The 17,614-nt window shown below is 43.4% G+C and overlaps 1 protein-coding gene across 4 annotated transcripts in view; it reads right to left on the reverse strand.

Moving 5' to 3' along the window:
• Nucleotides 1-1,365: 1,365 nt before the first annotated feature.
• The window catches only part of ZNF521 (zinc finger protein 521), a 280,911-nt gene continuing 264,662 nt past the window's right edge, over nucleotides 1,366-17,614 (reverse strand). For 3 of the 4 annotated variants that reach the window (XM_086682654.1, XM_086682651.1, XM_086682652.1), the window contains 2 exons: nucleotides 10,842-11,005; nucleotides 1,366-2,174 (listed from right to left, as the gene is read on the reverse strand). In XM_086682654.1, the coding sequence (XP_086538780.1) occupies nucleotides 2,162-2,174; nucleotides 10,842-11,005 (177 nt within the window). In that variant the 3' untranslated portion in view covers nucleotides 1,366-2,161. The remainder of the gene's footprint in view (nucleotides 2,175-10,841; nucleotides 11,006-17,614) is intronic. The other variant, XM_086682653.1, reaches the window with a different exon arrangement.

Genomic DNA, 17,614 nt, shown 5'->3' on the forward strand with positions numbered 1-17,614 from the left:
GCATGCTGGCAATCCATTGTGAAATGTATAGATGTAGGTTTTCCTAGCATTAAGAAACTAAATACACACATGAAACACTGGCCAGCACACATACTTTCACACCATGAGGTATTTGTTTCTGAATGATCTTAAAGTTTGACCAATTTTTTTCTTTATTGGTAACAAAATAAATTGTATAATTTTCCAGCACTCTGCATGGTTATTCACGTTCAATGCACTCAATTAATTTGGAAATGGGGTAGAGCAGTGGTTCTCAAAGTGGGGCCCCCACACCTGGAGCAGAAGCATCACCTGGGAACCTCCTGGAATTGCACAATTTGGAGCCCCACCTCAGGCCTACTAAATCAGCAATTCTGGGCATCAGGTGGGCGCCCTGTGACGTAACAGGCCCTCCAGATGATCCTGATGCAGGCTACGGTTTGAGAATGGTGGGGTGAGCAGTCTGGGATTCATGCATGGGGGCCCTCGCTGACAGAATAGAGTAAATCGGGCCGTGCGTCAGTCTCCCCATCAAAAAAGTACTGTTGAGGATTCTCTCTTGTTTAAGGTTTAAAGGTCTGCTTGAGGTCCTCAGAGTTTCAAAGAGGTTAAAAGAGTCGTAGTAAGTGAAATATCTGAAGCACGATGTGGTTGAAAGTTGCCCATCAATATCAGGTATATACTTACCAATTTTGACTCAACGTGTATCAGGACTCAACTCACACATGGCCATTCTCTCCTTTCCCCAAACAAAAAGGCTCTGACATTGGAGCTGCTGCTCATTCCCCATTTTGTTGCAGGCTGTGAGGCCAGCTCTCTTCCAGAGGCACCCCATGCCTGTGTCAAGGCCGATGAGCAGGCTGTGTTACTTCCCCTGGCCAGGGGAGCCAAGGCCAGAAGGCGGAGCGATTTAGAGAAGGCCACACCGGGAGTCAGTGCCAGAGCTCGAACCAACAGCCGCCTGGCTCCCTGCTCTGTGCTTTGTCTTCTGAATGAACAAAGCTGCTTCTTAAGTACACATAAGCCAAACTGCCTTTCAAATTGCAGCCATCTACTTCGAGTTCAGATTTGCACAGCATGACATGAATTGGGCTGCAAATTATGCAGAAAACAGCCATCACATCCATCTGTGATGTCAGAATCCTCCAGTACAATGTGACCTGGTAGTATCTGAGGGAGGAGGAGTATATTGGGTCTGATTCTTTCCCGGTGCAGTATGATGAATCTCCTCGCGGCTGCATTTGGCCCAGTGTGAAAAGGTTAAATATGATCGAGGTTATCCTGTGATATGTTCAAGAGCAGATTTCACCTCCAAGGGTGCAGGCGATTAGATTTTTTTAATGGTAGAGTAACTGGAAAAAGAAAACACACAAATACACTCATACCTAATGGTAAACTGAATTTATTTCCTCTTGGAAAACAATTCCAGTAATCTCCAGGTTCAGACCGCAGAGTAAACATTAATAACAGTAACATACAGGTTAGTTCAACTGATTCAAGAATTTGGCTGTGTGAAATCATTAAGGAAAACCTTGAACACTCAAAGCTTCAAATGTATCCAGGAAAAAAAAAATCTTTGACAGTCTACATAACAACTATTGCATATATAGTGATGCTACCTGTCACATTGCAAGGCTTACAAATATATATACGGGCCTTATCCAGCTGTGGGGTTCTGTTTTGTGAGAACATCTCTTCGTGGTTTGCAAGAATCTTCAGCAATAAAAAATAGTCTTGGATTTAACCGTTGATATACCAAAAGAGAAATTCTAGGCTTAAGTGTAAATAAAAGGAAGTCCAAACATAGTCTCATTTGTAAGTTGTTTTAATCTGTCTTCCTCGAAAATACTTTCTCTTAAGCCGTTTCGCTCACATTTTTTTTTTTTTTAAATCCTGCCTGAACAGGGCCCAAGTCCACTTGTCTTTATAAGACCATTTTAGTATCAGACGACATAATACATGTGCAACACTTTATATACAAGGAGTCTATCCGGTGCTCAAAAGTTCAAACACATGAACATCCAACAGTTTGATAATACAAGTTTTATGGTACAATACAATGTTTCTGAATATTATACATTAACAATGAAAGTTTCGTGCAAAGAGTAAAACATGTTCCCTTTTTGTGCCACAAAAGTAATTCTCCTTGAGAGACGGAACTTGCACTAACTGCTGTGTTGGGTCATCGTATGATTCTGTAAAGAAAAAGGAAAAGGGAAAAAAACACTTAAGCGATCTTACTGTCATCAGACCAAGTAGCTGTACGTGCTGGTGGATTGAGAATGACGTGAACTGTGTTTCTGCACGCTGCTGGATAGGTGCTTGCCGGGCCCTGACCCCTCGCTGCTCCCAGTGAGTACCATGGCGGGGAGAGGCAGGGCCAGCGGCCTGTGGGAGGTGAGATGGTTGGCCCATGCCTTTCCTCTTCTCTGCCTCTGCCAGGCCTTCCCAGAAGACCCTCCCACCTGCCGTCCCTTCTTACCAAAATAAGACCTGCTTTTCAAAGACCAGGATAGCACTGTTTTAACAGTTTTATTTATCTGTGCATTATTTCCATTACAGATGCTTTTGTTCTCATCGCTCTCAGGTGGGAACGTCTTGACAGCAGAGGCTCTATCTGTCCCTGAATATGGCCTGTACAGGCAAGGGCTGCCTGGCCAACAACACACAGAGGGGGCAGGAAGCTTCCCCAGCTCCTCTCCTGGGGGGTGGGCTTGGGGCTGTCACAACATGGCTCAGGAGCACATCATAGCAGCTGCACCCACCCCCAACCCCCACGGAAGCAGCCTTTGCTGTACTTTGGTTTTTCTCCTCTCCATCCACACGGTGCGTTCCCTTTCTGAGAGAACAACCTCCTCCTCCACTGGGGGATAGCCCCAGACCAGGGACGTTCATTCGGAGCATAAGTCTGCAGAGGGCCTGATTTCCACCTTTCCTCCTCTGCACTGTCCCTGAGCCATGATGTCCCATCTCTGAGCTTACACTCCCTCCCCTGACGCATCTCTTCTGCTCAGAACCTTGACGTCTAGCTCGAGATACAACCACTTCCATGCTCCTCTCATCTAAAACCAATTTCTCCCTCCTCTGATCTCCTCCTGCATTTGCAGCGCTCATAGAGTACATATCTGAGGTCTTGTCTTTGGTTATTTGTAGGCCTGGCTCTCTCCCTGTGTCAGAAATTCTGGTATTCATTCATTCATTCATTCCTTCACAAACATCTGTTGAACACTTGTATCACCACCTGGCGCAGCCCACAGCATTGCAGTCATCGTAAAGACGCGGCCAAGTGAATGACTAGCTAGCCAAGGGCTACTGAAGGGAGTGGGATGGTCCCTGCCTTCGTGCCTTCCAAGTGCTCACAGTCTAAAGAAGAAAGTCACACAGGCACAAGATGGCAGAGCAAAATGGAAGAACTGTATCAGAAATGAACACAGAAATGCCATGATCACACCTAATATTGCTTAGCCTTTGGAGTAACGTGTGTAACGTGACATTTGAGTTGATGCTGGAAACATGAAAGGACATTGGGGATATACGGAGGGCACTCTGGGCCACCAGGCTCCCATAACTGAAGGCAATGAAGTGAGAATACACAAAGTATGTTCGTGGACCTGTAACTCGTCCAGATTGGATGGAGTTTCCTACAGTGTCCTGAACCAAGAGTACTGATGAGAAGGGAAGTTGGACGGTAGTTGGGGGCCTGGTTACGGAGAGCCTTCTGCACCTTGCTAAGGAGTTCAGGCTGGGTCGTGGAGGTGAACAGGTGCTATGGAAGTCTTTAAAGCAGAGTTTGTAAGCCTTACAGATCTTTGCTATCTCTTCATCCCCCATGATTAGCAAATTGCCTGCTCTGTGAATACTACTGAATGACCAGACGCTTGCCCGGTGGGGGCCCAGAGCACCAGGCTTCCCCTTCTCCATTTCAAACTTGGTGCATTTTTGAAGCCTGGCAACCAGTAATGAGGAACCTTATTTCACTCTCCCTTATTGAAAGCATACCTATTGTTATTAATGCAGTGGAAGATAAGCCTGGATCTTTTTTCCTACTTAGTAGCACTAGCCTAACAGTGCATACAGGAACAGATGATTTTTATGCCAAGCCTTTTTTCCTTTGTATTGATTCTAAATACTTCCGAAAATTATTTTTCACCAATAGGTAGACAGAAAGAGTAACCAAATACTGAGGAGACTAAAAAACTTTCCCATTTCCTTCAAAATGAACACAGTGATGATCAGAGTTTCTAAACAATACAAAAGTTCATATGTTCAAAATACCCTATCTAAGCCTTTTGTTGTCTCAAAGGGTCAAGTCTGATCGGGTTTTTCGTTTATGACAAAAGTTACCTAAATGGTAGGACACCGATGGGCAATGGATTTTTTTTTTAAACCAAAGTTAAACAAACAAATTTAATAACATTAGTTTTAAAAAACTTTTTTTTTCAACGTTTATTTATTTTTGGGACAGAGAGAGACAGAGCATGAACGGGGGAGGGGCAGAGAGAGAGGGAGACACAGAATCGGAAACAGGCTCCAGGCTCCGAGCCATCAGCCCAGAGCCTGACGCGGGGCTCGAACTCATGGACCGTGAGATCGTGACCTGGCTGAAGTCGGACGCTTAACCGACTGCGCCACCCAGGCGCCCCAATAACATTAGTTTTAAATGTTTAAGTGCTTACAAGAGACATTCCATATTTGATAGGATTCTGGAGGTTAATAAAGGAAGATATATTGCAATCACTCCAGTGTTTTGGTAAGCGCCTCTATTCAGATACTGCAAGATGAAAACCTAACATGAATTGGCTGTAAGAGTTGGCAATAGTTGTGTCTCAGATGCTTTCATCCTAAACCAAAGCCATAGAAGCCTCTTCAGAGGTGCAGAGAAATGAACAAGTACATGTGAATTACTTATTACAACAGACTGAAGTTGCTGCTATAAAGGATTTATGCTTTTCATATGACCAGAGAAGAAGATAGATCATTTGAGAGAAAGACAAGATTACGGCTTGGGAAATTCAAGCTTACACAAAAATAAAAAGCCCTAATACAAATAATGTGTAACTGGGAAATCTGGCACGGGACACGGTAAAGGCAGCAAGTTCTCTTGGTGTAGAGATGCCTGCATACGATTGACATTAGTTATTGTCATTTTTTTCCTTCCTTTTTTTTTTTTTTTGGCTCCTGCTCAACTGAGGGTGAAGTTAAGACAGGCTCCCGTAGTCCCGTGTCCACCACTAGTAGTGACTGTCAGGATGGGAAGTGGGAATTCTGGTAGGCAGTCTTGGGTAAGGCATATTTGCACTGAAAACAAAAGAAACCCAGTCCTCAAAGGCTTTCCCCCACCACCTTCAAGGAACCCTGGGCCGTGTGTGTCCCCTCACCCCTACGCTCTATTCTGAGTCACTGAAGATAGAAATGGCCCAATTTCATTTTCTGAAGGAAGGAATGGGTGTCTGAACTGCATAGGTTGGGCTGACTTTAAGGACTGGAGAAAAAAGGCTCAGAGTGTGAGTCTCCAGACTTCACTGAAGATCCTGTGTTAAGAGAAACAAGAAGTTGCTTCATGGGAGCCTTCTTTTTATTTATTTATTAACAAGTGTTTTTTAAGTTTATTTGAGAGAGACAGAGACAGTGTGAGGGGGGAGGGGCAGAGAGAGAGGGAGAGGGACAGAATGCCCAGCAGGTTCCACGCTGAGCGTGACGCAGGGCTCGAACCCACGGAACAGTGAGCTAGATCATGACCTGAGCCGTTATCAAGAGTTGGATGCTTAGCTGCCTGAGCCACCCAGGTGCCCCGAATTTTTTTAAGATCAGTGACACGGTTTCTTTAGAAAGGGAGAACCGGGAACAAGTGGGAAAGATGAACAGTGGGCAAGAGAGGCACTAAGCAGGAAGAGACGGCGGGCCACGGGCCCGGCTCCCTGTTGCTCTGGCTCCGTCCAGGACACTGGTCCCGAGTCGCGGCGGTACAACCGTGGATGCCCAGCAAGGAGGCTGTCAGCAAGCAGCCTTCTTCCACCTGAGAGTTTCGCGCTCTTTGGGTCCAGAGGAAACACTACACTCGAACAAAGCAGTGGGTCGTATCACTGCTTTTACACAGCAATTCATGGTCCCCAAAGTACTTTAATGCAATGACAGTTTATGGGGAAAAAGATCTGTTCCGATGAAGGGAAAGCGTTTTACATAATCGAGGAGAACACCAGCGCAAAGCGACGGGGGCGTGTGAGGGGGTGACGACAGAAAAGGAAGTAGGAAGAGAAGAAAACTTCTGAAATCCCACAGAGAGCCATATTCTACTCTGCAAAAAGCCATCTCTTGGAGACCCCATGTCTAAGTAACTGAAAATTGCAAACCATTAATCCCAGTTATGAACAGTTGTTTTACACGAGGGGAGTTTGTGTTAAGGAAAAAAAACCCCAAAAAACAAAAACAAAAACCAAATCCACAGCACACCTTAAAGTTTGAAAGAAGATCCATCTAGGTATGATACCTTAATAGCCAGGTTTCAAAAACCCACTCTCCTTACGGTAAAGGGCCCCATTTGGGAGGAGTGTGGTTTTTTCCCCCCTATAAATGTGAAATTAAACTTGGAAAGCTAAAAACCAGACAAGGACCTTCAAAATTCCCTACTAGCACCGTGCATGCATCTCTTTTAAAATATGAGATGCCTTTCATTTTACAAGACTGGAATTCTCATCTTGGGCTTTGGCACGCTAACAAATGATTAATTCAGCCTCCTCCTTTCTGAGAGCTGACCACATTTACTGGTCAAACGGCTTAATCCTATTTAAAATGCAATCCAAGCAAAATATTTTTAAATAAAAAATAAAACCCCATGATCTCCTGAAACTGTTCACCTTGGCCAAGTTACCCCATTTTCCTGCGATCTTGAGGTGAATCTGAATATTCGCACCAACAAGGATGAAGTTAAGCTTTGGAGGAAAGCCCAGGGGGAATCTACCTTCCCAGGGAGGAGAGTTTGAGTGCCCACCCCCAAAAGCTGTGGCCACAGATTGCCCTCACTTGTCCAAAATTTTGGCAGAGGTCACGTCTCGTCTGGCTTTGTAACTCTCTTGTTGCCATCAGTAAAATGTTAAGTAGTGATGGTAATAAAAATAAAAACTGCGTTTGAATGGAAGTTTTGTGAGATCTGTTGATTCAAATATGTTAATCATTTTTACCATGACTTGCCTATTTATAGCCCTTTGTCTCAAACAAATTCTGACAAGCTTTTAAAAGTAGGAAAAAGAGCCAGCATGCTATTTGAAAAAGGAATGAAAAAAAAAAAAAAAGAAATAACAAGCTTTCCACTAATTCACCATGCCATCAGGATCCTGAATTTAAACGGCAGTTGTATTCAATTTAAATGAGATGTTTTCCAACCAGATGAAATAGGAGGCAATTGTGGCTCTGTAACAATGCAAGGCGGGAAGAAATAAAAGAAATATAAAGATTAAGTGTGGCTGTTTCTTTCAACAGATGGTGACAGCACCATGGCGGCGTGTTGTTTTTTCTTTAGTTGAAGAATGCAAACATCCGTAATCAATCATCACTGATTAACTAATTATATTAGCCTTCCTTTTATCACTAGGGTTGGACCTTTATCTGTAAACACTGTGGATAATCTGTATGCTCGTATTTTTCCAGAGGCATATTTCAGCACACATACAGTTACGGGCTGCACACAGAATTCTACATTACCGTCCACCTTTAAGCCCTACTGCTTTTTTTATTTTTTATTTTATTTTTTTTAAACAAAAGCAATTGGTTTCCAACAGGCTGGATAATAAGTCTTTTGACCTGCATTCTTCTTTGACCCATTAAGGTCACCCCTGTGCTCGGGCATATAGCTGACTTAGGAAATGCCTGCAAGTCCTACATTTCATCTCCTGCCCACTCAAAATAAAGCTTTCTTTAAATGTGTCTGTACGGGTCCCTGAAGGCCAAAGAGGCATCCCTGTAGTGGGCAATGGAGGGACAGAAGCTTCTGCCTTTATTAATGAATGCAGACCATTATGAGTCTGGCTGGCTCCTTCCCTGTTCCCAGAAGCATATACTGTACGTGACTTAAAATGCTAGAATATTGACACAAAGCGAGCCGGGCACCCCTAAGGAAAATTACTCCTTGGATATAATGTAGGCTCGTAACAGCTATTAGAGTACAAAATAAAACCCTCCGGGATCAAACTGACATATACCGCATTCCACCTAGTCCTCAAACATTAGAAGAATTTCTTTGTGAAGGCATTCTCAAGGACAGCATTAAACTGACTTTTGTAGCAATCTGCAACAGCTTTTTGGCTCAGAGCTTTTAGTACTAAATCTCTGGTTCGAATCAATACAAGTACTATATCTTCTACATTAATCAATACATTTGGTTCAATACATGTTCTATTAAATTATACTTTCTAATCAAGATTTTTACATTTCCACCCTCTCTCTTTTTCACCCCCAACTTCTTTTGCTAGCGAAATAGTTTTAAAAGTGTAGGCACCTCATGACGACAGGATACTGGGGTTTATTCCCCCCACACGCAGAGAAAAACTATGGCGAAGGGCAGCCTTTAAACGCCTTAATAAGGTTAATGGGATGTGAATGTAATAAATGAACATTTTCAAAGTGCAAACAACTACAGAAGTACTCAGAGTTTTAAGTTAATTAAAACTGAAACTGCTACAGTGCCAGAAGTACCATCAGTAATGTTCTAAAAATTACACGGAAGACCCAAATCATCCAAAAGTATCAATGAGACCCCATTTTGCCACCCCAGAGTTTCCACTCTCCACAATCCATGTAATTCCTGGCTGGAGAAATTTTGGGTAATTGTGTTTCACGAACCTTACCCGGGAACCCGCAGGAACATATACATGGGTATGTGCAATTTTGTAAGATATGTTATATTTTAATGAATAGTCCTTAAAAGATAAATAATATTTCCCAAAGTGTTTGGGGAATCTGAAAACATAAATAGCCATTTTCATAGCCAGGAAAGCTGACTCATAATTTTTACTTTGGTAGAATTTACTAAAATGGGGTCCTACTCTTTTGTTTTGACACAGCAATGGCATTTCAGAAACTGTCATATGCTTTTGCCCCTCTCTTTAATGCCATGAATGTTGCATTTATGATCATGTTTGCACTGACAGAATTTCCCTTTGTATTTTTTCACATGGTAATACCATCGCCATGAACTTACAGAGACACGGGTGCATTTTCTTTTGACATTTAACAGTTCACATGGGCTTGGCCTGACATCTCAAAGCATTTTCTGGATGACACCAAGTCATATTAAAGCAAAATGTGAAAGGGTGTCATCAGAAGTGACCAGAAAAATACAAGATCTTAACGATAGAAAAGGACCATTAGGTTATTTAGTCGGTCCCCTTGCTAGAACAGAATTGTTTTATAAAGTTCGTACTCCAGGCTAATTTTAAGTGGTTCTGGCAATGACGTTTCCATCACATCTCCCATAAGAAATGATTTCACATTCTAGTAAATTTCACTGAATTACATTTTTATTGTTGTTGTTCTTTGAACGTGCATGCTAAATAAGCCTAGAAAAGGATGGTCTGAGATAACCTTGAAGCATGCGGACATTGGCATGTTCATGAGTTTATGTTTAGAAGTCTTGGCCATATATTTGCAGCATTAAGCTCTTCTCTCTCATCCAAAGGAAACCAAAAGACAATCCAAGAAGCCATTTCTTAGTCATTACACAAAATGTGTCACTCAATTGCTTTGTTCTAGAGAGAAGCCTACAAATTAAATAGATTCTAGAAGGCCAGTGGGACTTGCCTTTCAACAGTCAACCCCAACACTATTGACATGTTGGGCTGGACAATTCTTTGCTTGGCGGGGGGGGGGGGGGGGGGGGGGGGGGTGGGGCGGGGGTTGTCCTCTGCACTGTGGGATGTTCAGCAGCATCTCTGGCCTCTATCAAAAACATGCCTGTTGTCGCAACCATAACTGTCTCTAGACATTGCCACGTATTCCCTGGTGGGGAAAACAATCACCCCCAATTGATGATCACTGTTTTACAGTGTTTTGAAAACACAATGAGTTTGCTGTGCCATGCTTGAGCATGCTGCTTAGCCTTCAGTCCAAGAGGTATCTCCTCCGCTAAATTTAAAAACAAACAAAAAGGACAGCAAAAGGGACGCATACACTGCATGGGGCTATATCACATACCATCTTCAAATATACTCAATGGGTGAGAGTGGGCGATTGTTGAGAACTTTTGGAAAGGATACGTAATATCCTTTGAGATATATCATAAATGGCATTGCTTGTATGAAGAATCGAGTGTCTCCAAAAATGTCCACTCATTCAGCAATGTGACATCCATGTACCATCAGTGAACAAAGGTAGTACATTTTCGTGGCAATTAATCAATGCCGTTTTAGGAATATTTGCAATCTAACAAAGGATCGATATTAAACTTAGAATTCATATATAAGGTATGAATAGTTGGACTATCTACTTTGAACAAACAGAAGAGCCGTCATCCTTAATTTGCTGATCCAGATTTAATAGCAGGCATCAATTATATGTGTAAGTAACGAATACGTCAGAGAACCAAAGAAATGATTTCAGAGCTGGGAGGGTCCTAGCAGCACCTGTTCTGATACTCATTTTATAGATAAAGAAATTAAGACCCAGAGAGTAGAAGCCAGCTTTCAAGGTCTTCTAGCTACTCCGGTGGCTCAGCTGGCTTTGGGTGTGAAGCAATTGCTGCGTGGCACCGGTTGATGTGTTCTAATCTCTGGGCGGGGCCGGCAGCAGAGATGACGGACACCCACCCTCACGGCACTCGCCAGCTACAGCGAGGACAGGATGCTAGGGGCCACAGAGAAAGGACACCTCACCTCTTGTGAGAGACAGTCGACTTAGTTCTCAGAGGAGTCACACTTGCCTGGTGCTGGAGTGATGAGGAGGTTAGAAGGGAATGACGGGCACCAGAGGGAGAGTAAGCGTGAATCGGGCTGAGAATCGGGGGAGAGGGTGTAGACCATTCAGGACGGGAAGTCATCTGTAGGGCAGGAGATTGTTCAGGCTGGGCAGAGACGTGGGAGCCCCTTCAAAGAGGCTCTTTTCATCACAGGCGCTCTTTCTCACAACATCAAACCAAGTTGGGAAAGCCTATGGTGGTTAACACTGTCCCAAGAATACCCAGCTACTTACCTTAGCCTTGGTCTAGGATGAGTCTTCTCAAGCCTAAGCAAGGACTAATTTTCGAAGTAATGCCATGCCCAAATTGCTAATGTAGAACAATTTTCTAGAATTTGGACAGTTAAACATCAGAGAAATAAAACAAGCCACTCTGGCCCACCAGTTTCAAGAGGGCAGCACTGCTGATGGGTCACACATGGGAAACGCTAACATCGTCATAATTTCATTTTTCATTGAAATCTTAGAAATGACAGTAAAATTTCAGTTGCTAGCTGACCCTTATCCGTTTCACCTACCTGCCAGGCTTACATTTTCCCACTTTGGAACTGGCAATAGCACACAGTATCTACTATGTTAAGGGGGAAAAAAAGGTGCCAAACTGGAAGCCTAGACTAAAAAGAGCACAGCAGCCGCTGGGAAATACAAGTATAAAGTTTATTTTTAAAACAGAACAGTGAGTTGAACTACTTGTTTACACGCAAGGAGCCAAAAGAAAATTTAAATCAAACTATACAAAGCCAGCAAAAGTGAAAGTGAGGCTGAAGCCAAAAGATGCTGCTCGGATTCTACAAGTGCAGGATCCCAGCGTATTATGGGACAGAAGGCTTTGATAGGCAATACAGTCTAATAAGATATTCAGGGATTAAGTCAGTGCTTCACGGACAGATGTGTCCATGTGCCAGTTGTTGCTAAGCTTTAATTTTTCCCCCTGCAATGTTTAATTTATCACACTGGCGCTTTCTAAACTAGAACATCTGTAAACAAGGTTAAGAATGACCTCCTTCCAATTTTACATCGGTGAACAGTGCCCTTCTCCGTGCTCTAATTTTAGATACCTTAAAGATAAATAAATCTGCAGGAGGAAGAAAAAAAAAAAGAAGGCTTGTCTGACACTGTAATGTGTTCATCTTGGGCGAATACAAATTTCCATTCCGCCCGGCTCTTGATGAACACAACCGACTCTTGCTGCCCAACCCATATTCAGGCACCCCCTTCCCAGTCAAACGCAATTAAACAAACTTCTGCTAAATATTTAACAGCCTCGTGTAGTAATTAGCGGCAAATAATGGGAGCTTAAATTGATAATTGCTCAGAACTGTGCTCTTGCCAACACGACAAGTTTCCTGCTCCTCCCTTTTCTCTTAGATTTTGAATCCCGGAAGGTTTTGTTTTTAAAGGACTTAGTTAGTGAGATTACCCTTGGTCACGTTACTTGGCCCAAGACCTTGCAGTCAACTTGGGCGAGTTTTGCCATCAGCTGCAAGATTCTACCCGCATCACTTATTTCATTTGTGTTTTTGAAATCCATTGAAATTTAAAGTTACATACCTGAAAGCTGCTGGAACAGAGCATTGATTTAAAAACTGACTGGCAGGCTTAGGATTTAAACTCTGGTCCACTAGATTCAAAAGGTCATCTGATTAGAATGAGAGACGCACAAGGCTTGTAATTTATATTCAAAGGGTAACCTTTGTAGGGAGAAGGAGGGAGCAAGGAAGGACTCTTTCTGTTTTTCCGCTTGATACGGACAAGGATTCCCTTCAACCAAATTCCAACCATTATGAAAAATAGTTTATTGAACTTGGGCAAAAAGCGAAAGAAATGCCACTTCCTTGCAGTGTATTACTTCTTTTATTAAAAACACCGCCACACTCTCTAGGAGGTGAAGTCGTATTAAGAGTAAGTCAAACGCGTTATAAATCATTAAGAGTAACAGCAAAAAGTCTTTCCTCATCACAAGCAACCAGATGCTTGTCTACTAGAGCATTTGCTTTAGTACATAAAACGGATAAAACTATATAAGGACATTTGACTTGCATCATTTACACGATTAAACTGCCTAAGTGTAAGTGTGCATGTGCACATCCATGCCAGAGTTGGATATTGGCGTGAGCATGTGCCGGGTGTGTGTGTGTGTGTGTGGGGGGGGGGGGGATGTTACATCTGTGCATGGGTTCTACAAGGTAAAATCCCTGGTGTTTGCCTCCGATCTTTCTGTCCCTCATTGCTCATATATTCCTCCATGGAGAATGCAATTAGAAGGAGCCCAAAGTAGCCTCGCTTTAAGTTCTTTTTTTTTTTTTTTAAGTTTACTTATTTATTTTGAGAGAGAGCACATGCACACGAGCAGGGGAAGGGCAGAGAGAGAGGAGGAGAGAGAGAATCTCAAGCAGGCTCCACACCGTCAGCACAGAGCCCGATGTGGGGCTCGAATTCATGAACCGCGAGATCATGACCTGAGCTGAAATCAAGAGTCAGACACTTAACTGACTGAGCCCCCCAGGCGCCCCTGCCCTTGTTTTAAATTCTAAGAAAGTCTTTTTAACGTGCAAGTATTTCACAAATTCAAGTCTATTTGGGTGTCCCTCACTTTAAAGTAAAACAAAAACAACCCAAAAACTCTGGTTTGGAGAGAGGAGAAATAATGTCACAGTCGAGGTGGGTGCTTGTTTTCTTGCTCGCTCTTTCCTCTCCTTTTTCCTCTGTGTGTTTTTGTGTACTGTAGGAAGTTTCCAGTCCCCTTTCTCTAATAATCTGCCTCCTCATTCCCTGAAATCACCCCTGTTTATTAGCCAGTTCACACAGGCAGGCACGAAGAGAGGAAATCGGGAATGCTTAATGCACTGAGCCTCGTCAGGTCTTCAGGTTTATTCGTATGTTCTCCCGTCCATCATCTACTCTTGTCTCGGGATCTTTCGGGCCTTACAATGGCGGAGCTTTCCCCGGCTTTCCATCCGGCCAAGAAGAGCTTCCGTTTCCTTCAGAAACCCCCACATTAAACTCCCATTCTCCTCCCACGTCCTGGGCACCTTTTCTGGAACTGCTTCCAGGTCTCTGCGGGACAGTTTCCTCCCCTCTCAGGGTGCACAGAGCTTCAGAAGGACAGCCTCTTGTTCCCCCCACACAAAGATGTGCTGTAACTATGGTGAGAGCAATCTATAACCCTCCCATCCTTATATAATTTGCTACTCCAAGTTAATTTTAATTCGTTACGATAAAGCAATATAATTAAAAAAATAACTCTTTAAAGTGAAGTATTTAACATGATCCTGGAAGAAAGACAGCTCTAACAGAGGGCCAGGCAGCAGGCACGGTGCACGCTCATGCAAATTCAAAGGTGAGCTGTAAACCAGTACATGCAGCAACACTGCTATGCATAAAGGGCCTGGCAACGGGAGGCCTCATTCTAATCAGTCCTCAAAGGAACCTGCCATACAGAAGTGGCACTTATTCTAATTTAAAGCCCTCATGCTTTGCTTCAGTGTTGCAAAATTTATAAAAGAATAACTTCATTAAACCGCCTGGCACTTCAAACACAAATGCAAACCAGCCACAACACAGAAGGAGCTGGACAAGAGGAAGAGAAATATTCCCAGAGAGTTGTTAACTCGGATATTAAAATGAAGTCTGCGTTTGGGCGCTTCTCTCGCTGATGACCGGGTTTGACGCGCAACTTTCCTTCACCAAGGAGTGCTGCCACACGGCTCTTTACTTCTGTCATGAGGCCTGTTACTCCTCTGAGTCTGCCTAATAACACTGGAAATCATTCAAAGCGGTTCGGCAAGCCACATCACATGCAGAAATACGTCTGGCAGGACATAAATGAGCGCTATTCAATGTCCCTTTCCTGGTCTGCAGAGAGGAGACTGATTCTGAATACACACTATTATAGTTTCCATTCGCCAGGGTATATATTTCAGACTCTCCTAAGTTGTTGAAAAACTAATGTAAAAAAAAATCCTCCCCTCCCCCCCCCCCCCTTAACCTCCGTCTTCAAGAAAGAAAGCAGTAATAAGGGCTAAGTAGAAACAATCTGCCCAACCCATGCCCAGCACTGGAGAAAAGTTATTGTCACATCCTAAAACACACGCTTTCAAGGAAAATTCTGTTTCTCCCTGGAATCAAAGAATCAAAGACATGCTACAGTAAAATAACTTCAGGCTAGATTTCTAAGCTACGATGCAGTTTGTGTCAGAACACACATCATTTCGTGCTGTCAGCATATTTCTCCAAATCATTTCATTTATTTATTTTGGGGGGGGGGGATGCAATGCAAAGACAAAGCTAGAAGCCTGTTGAAAAACTCCAACCCTCTGAGACAGTGTGTGTCACATACAAACTGTATTATGCTCTGAGATCTTGAGAGATCCCAGTAATAAAGGGCCCCTCTCCTGTTCGGTGTTTCTCAATACCCTCATCCAAATTTGGGCTGAGATTCTGTGACAATGAGAATAGAGCAAGCATTCGAACCTCTTGAAAATGATAACCCATGGATGGAGAAGAGGTAATGACCTCAGGGTAAATCCCTGGAGGCGAATCTCTCCAAAGGCGCATAACAGAAGACGTTTATTCCAGCTACCTTTCAGAACTGGGCGGTGGGGTCTTGCTCTTGTTACTGGATACTCATGCCGGCTGAGCAGCGGACAGATGGACACCATGGATGTGAACACTGGTGATCGCCAAAACCAAAAAAGCCCCCAAACCAAAAAACAACAACAATGCAGTGTCATGTGATTCAGTTCATCCCTAGGATAAACAAATACTGACATTAATGCTCTACATCTTTAGGAAGATGTTTTACAGTGCCGAAGGCTCTTTTCCATTCACATAAGGCAATATAGCGGTGAAGGTAGGTTTCTATTATTTTTCTTCTCCATGAATAAAATAGGGCTAATCAGATGGAATGAATGAGCTAATTCAATTACAGGCAGCCTTTATTGTGCAATAAAATATGGATTATTGATCTTGTGGAGTTGGCAACGCATGATGCAAATTCAGTGCGTGGGACCTGAAGATGGGAGTTTGACTGTTCTTATTCATGATAAAACCAGCAAAACAACGCTAACTAATTAAACCCAGTGCTTCAAAAGGGGACGGATGAGAGGTCACCTCACAGGGCTGGAACAGGAGCCTGAGGAGACCCTGTTAGCAAGGGAGCCATCCCTTGTTAGATTCCTACAACGAAGGAAGGGGGCATGGCTGGGCTCCTCAGGCCCATCTGTGGAGAGGAAAGCGAAAACTTGTTGGGTGGACTGAAATTTACTTGACAAGCACCTTGCTACAAATCCAATTTGGTCCCGTCCTAAGAACGAATGTATTGTTGCAGCTTTGCACTTGTTTGAAATACAAGCGCCGGACTGTTTTAGTAGAATCCTTTGGTCCTTTACCTCTTAAAAAAAAAAAATGCAATAATCAACGCTGTTAGAAAGAAAGCAGCTCTGAGTATGAGGGTCACGTGGAAAGGAAAGCGTATGCAGTCAACACTAAAGGGAAAAAAGAAGGTGAGCTCTGATATTCGATGTATATTTACACACCTCAGTTCTGCTTTCCCATTTCCCCTTATAAATCTGCCCCCAGATACTGTGGCCTGCTGATTGCTGTTTGTACTCTGCTACAGAGCGCACACCAGACTGTCTCTGTATTGCTTATAAACTTCTCCCTGCCTTCCCTGCAAAGCTGGCATTCTTCCTTTTGACCAGGTTCATCCTCTCTACCTTTCTACGGACCACAGCCGAGCCCGCCCACCCCCCCCTCCCCCGCCCGCCGCAGCACAGAAATATGCTCTTTTCTCCCCTAATTTTTCTTTTTGAAGAGTCAAAATGGGTTCCGTGTTTTGGTAGGCATCCCTCCAAAGCATAGGTAAGCGTACATGTGGCATGTTTTCGAAAAAGACTCCGGCGGAAGGGAGGAATCAGAGATGCTAAACAACGCCGCGCAAAGTTGCAGACTGTTCGGCTACAGTCCAGAAAATGAATCCAATTTTTCATTCTGTCGTTATAAATATTTCATCGCAAATGGTACTGATTTTCTGCAACTGTGGTTAAGCAAAGGGCCTCTGTGTGAATATTTAAGAAAAAAAAAAAAAGAGGAGGAAGACAACGAAGAAGAAGGAGGGGGAATGAAAGATTAGCCACCAATTAATTTCTTACTTTAAATGTAAAAGATTCTGGGAGAAATTCAACAGTGATGTAGTGTGTGACTCAAAGAAGGAGAAGAAAAAAAACATTTACTCTGCTCTTCTTCTGACAGTTTCTCATAAAATATCTGCAGCCCATCTATCTTTTAGTACTCCAGGCTCCTCTGGAGAGCAGAAAATGGTGGTTTAAAGCTCACTTCAGTGCCAGTCTGCGGGAGATTGCTTTCCACAGGACCCCCGCTGATGGAGGCCTAGGGGAAGAGGCCCAGGAGTTATTCAATCAGCCCGAGACTCTGGGGCGGCTGGGGGTCCTTTGAGGGCTGATTATAAAGCTGCCCTCCTGTTGCCTGCCTCGGAACAGAATGAAATGAGCAGCCTCTTGCTGAGCAGATACTGCAAGAAGGAATTTCACCTGTCATGGAGTTTGTCAGAATTTCAGGATTTATCTTGGTGCAAAATTAATAAAATACCAACCAGGATTTCAGGCTGACTACTCAGCTGTGTCATCTCAAAGTGATCTTTCACCCAGGAAAACCTGGACAGTGAGTACAG

This window comes from Puma concolor, chromosome D3 (assembly GCF_028749965.1).
Source record: "Puma concolor isolate L17-30 chromosome D3, mPumCon1.1.hap2, whole genome shotgun sequence".
NCBI classification, from domain to species: domain Eukaryota; kingdom Metazoa; phylum Chordata; class Mammalia; order Carnivora; family Felidae; genus Puma; species Puma concolor.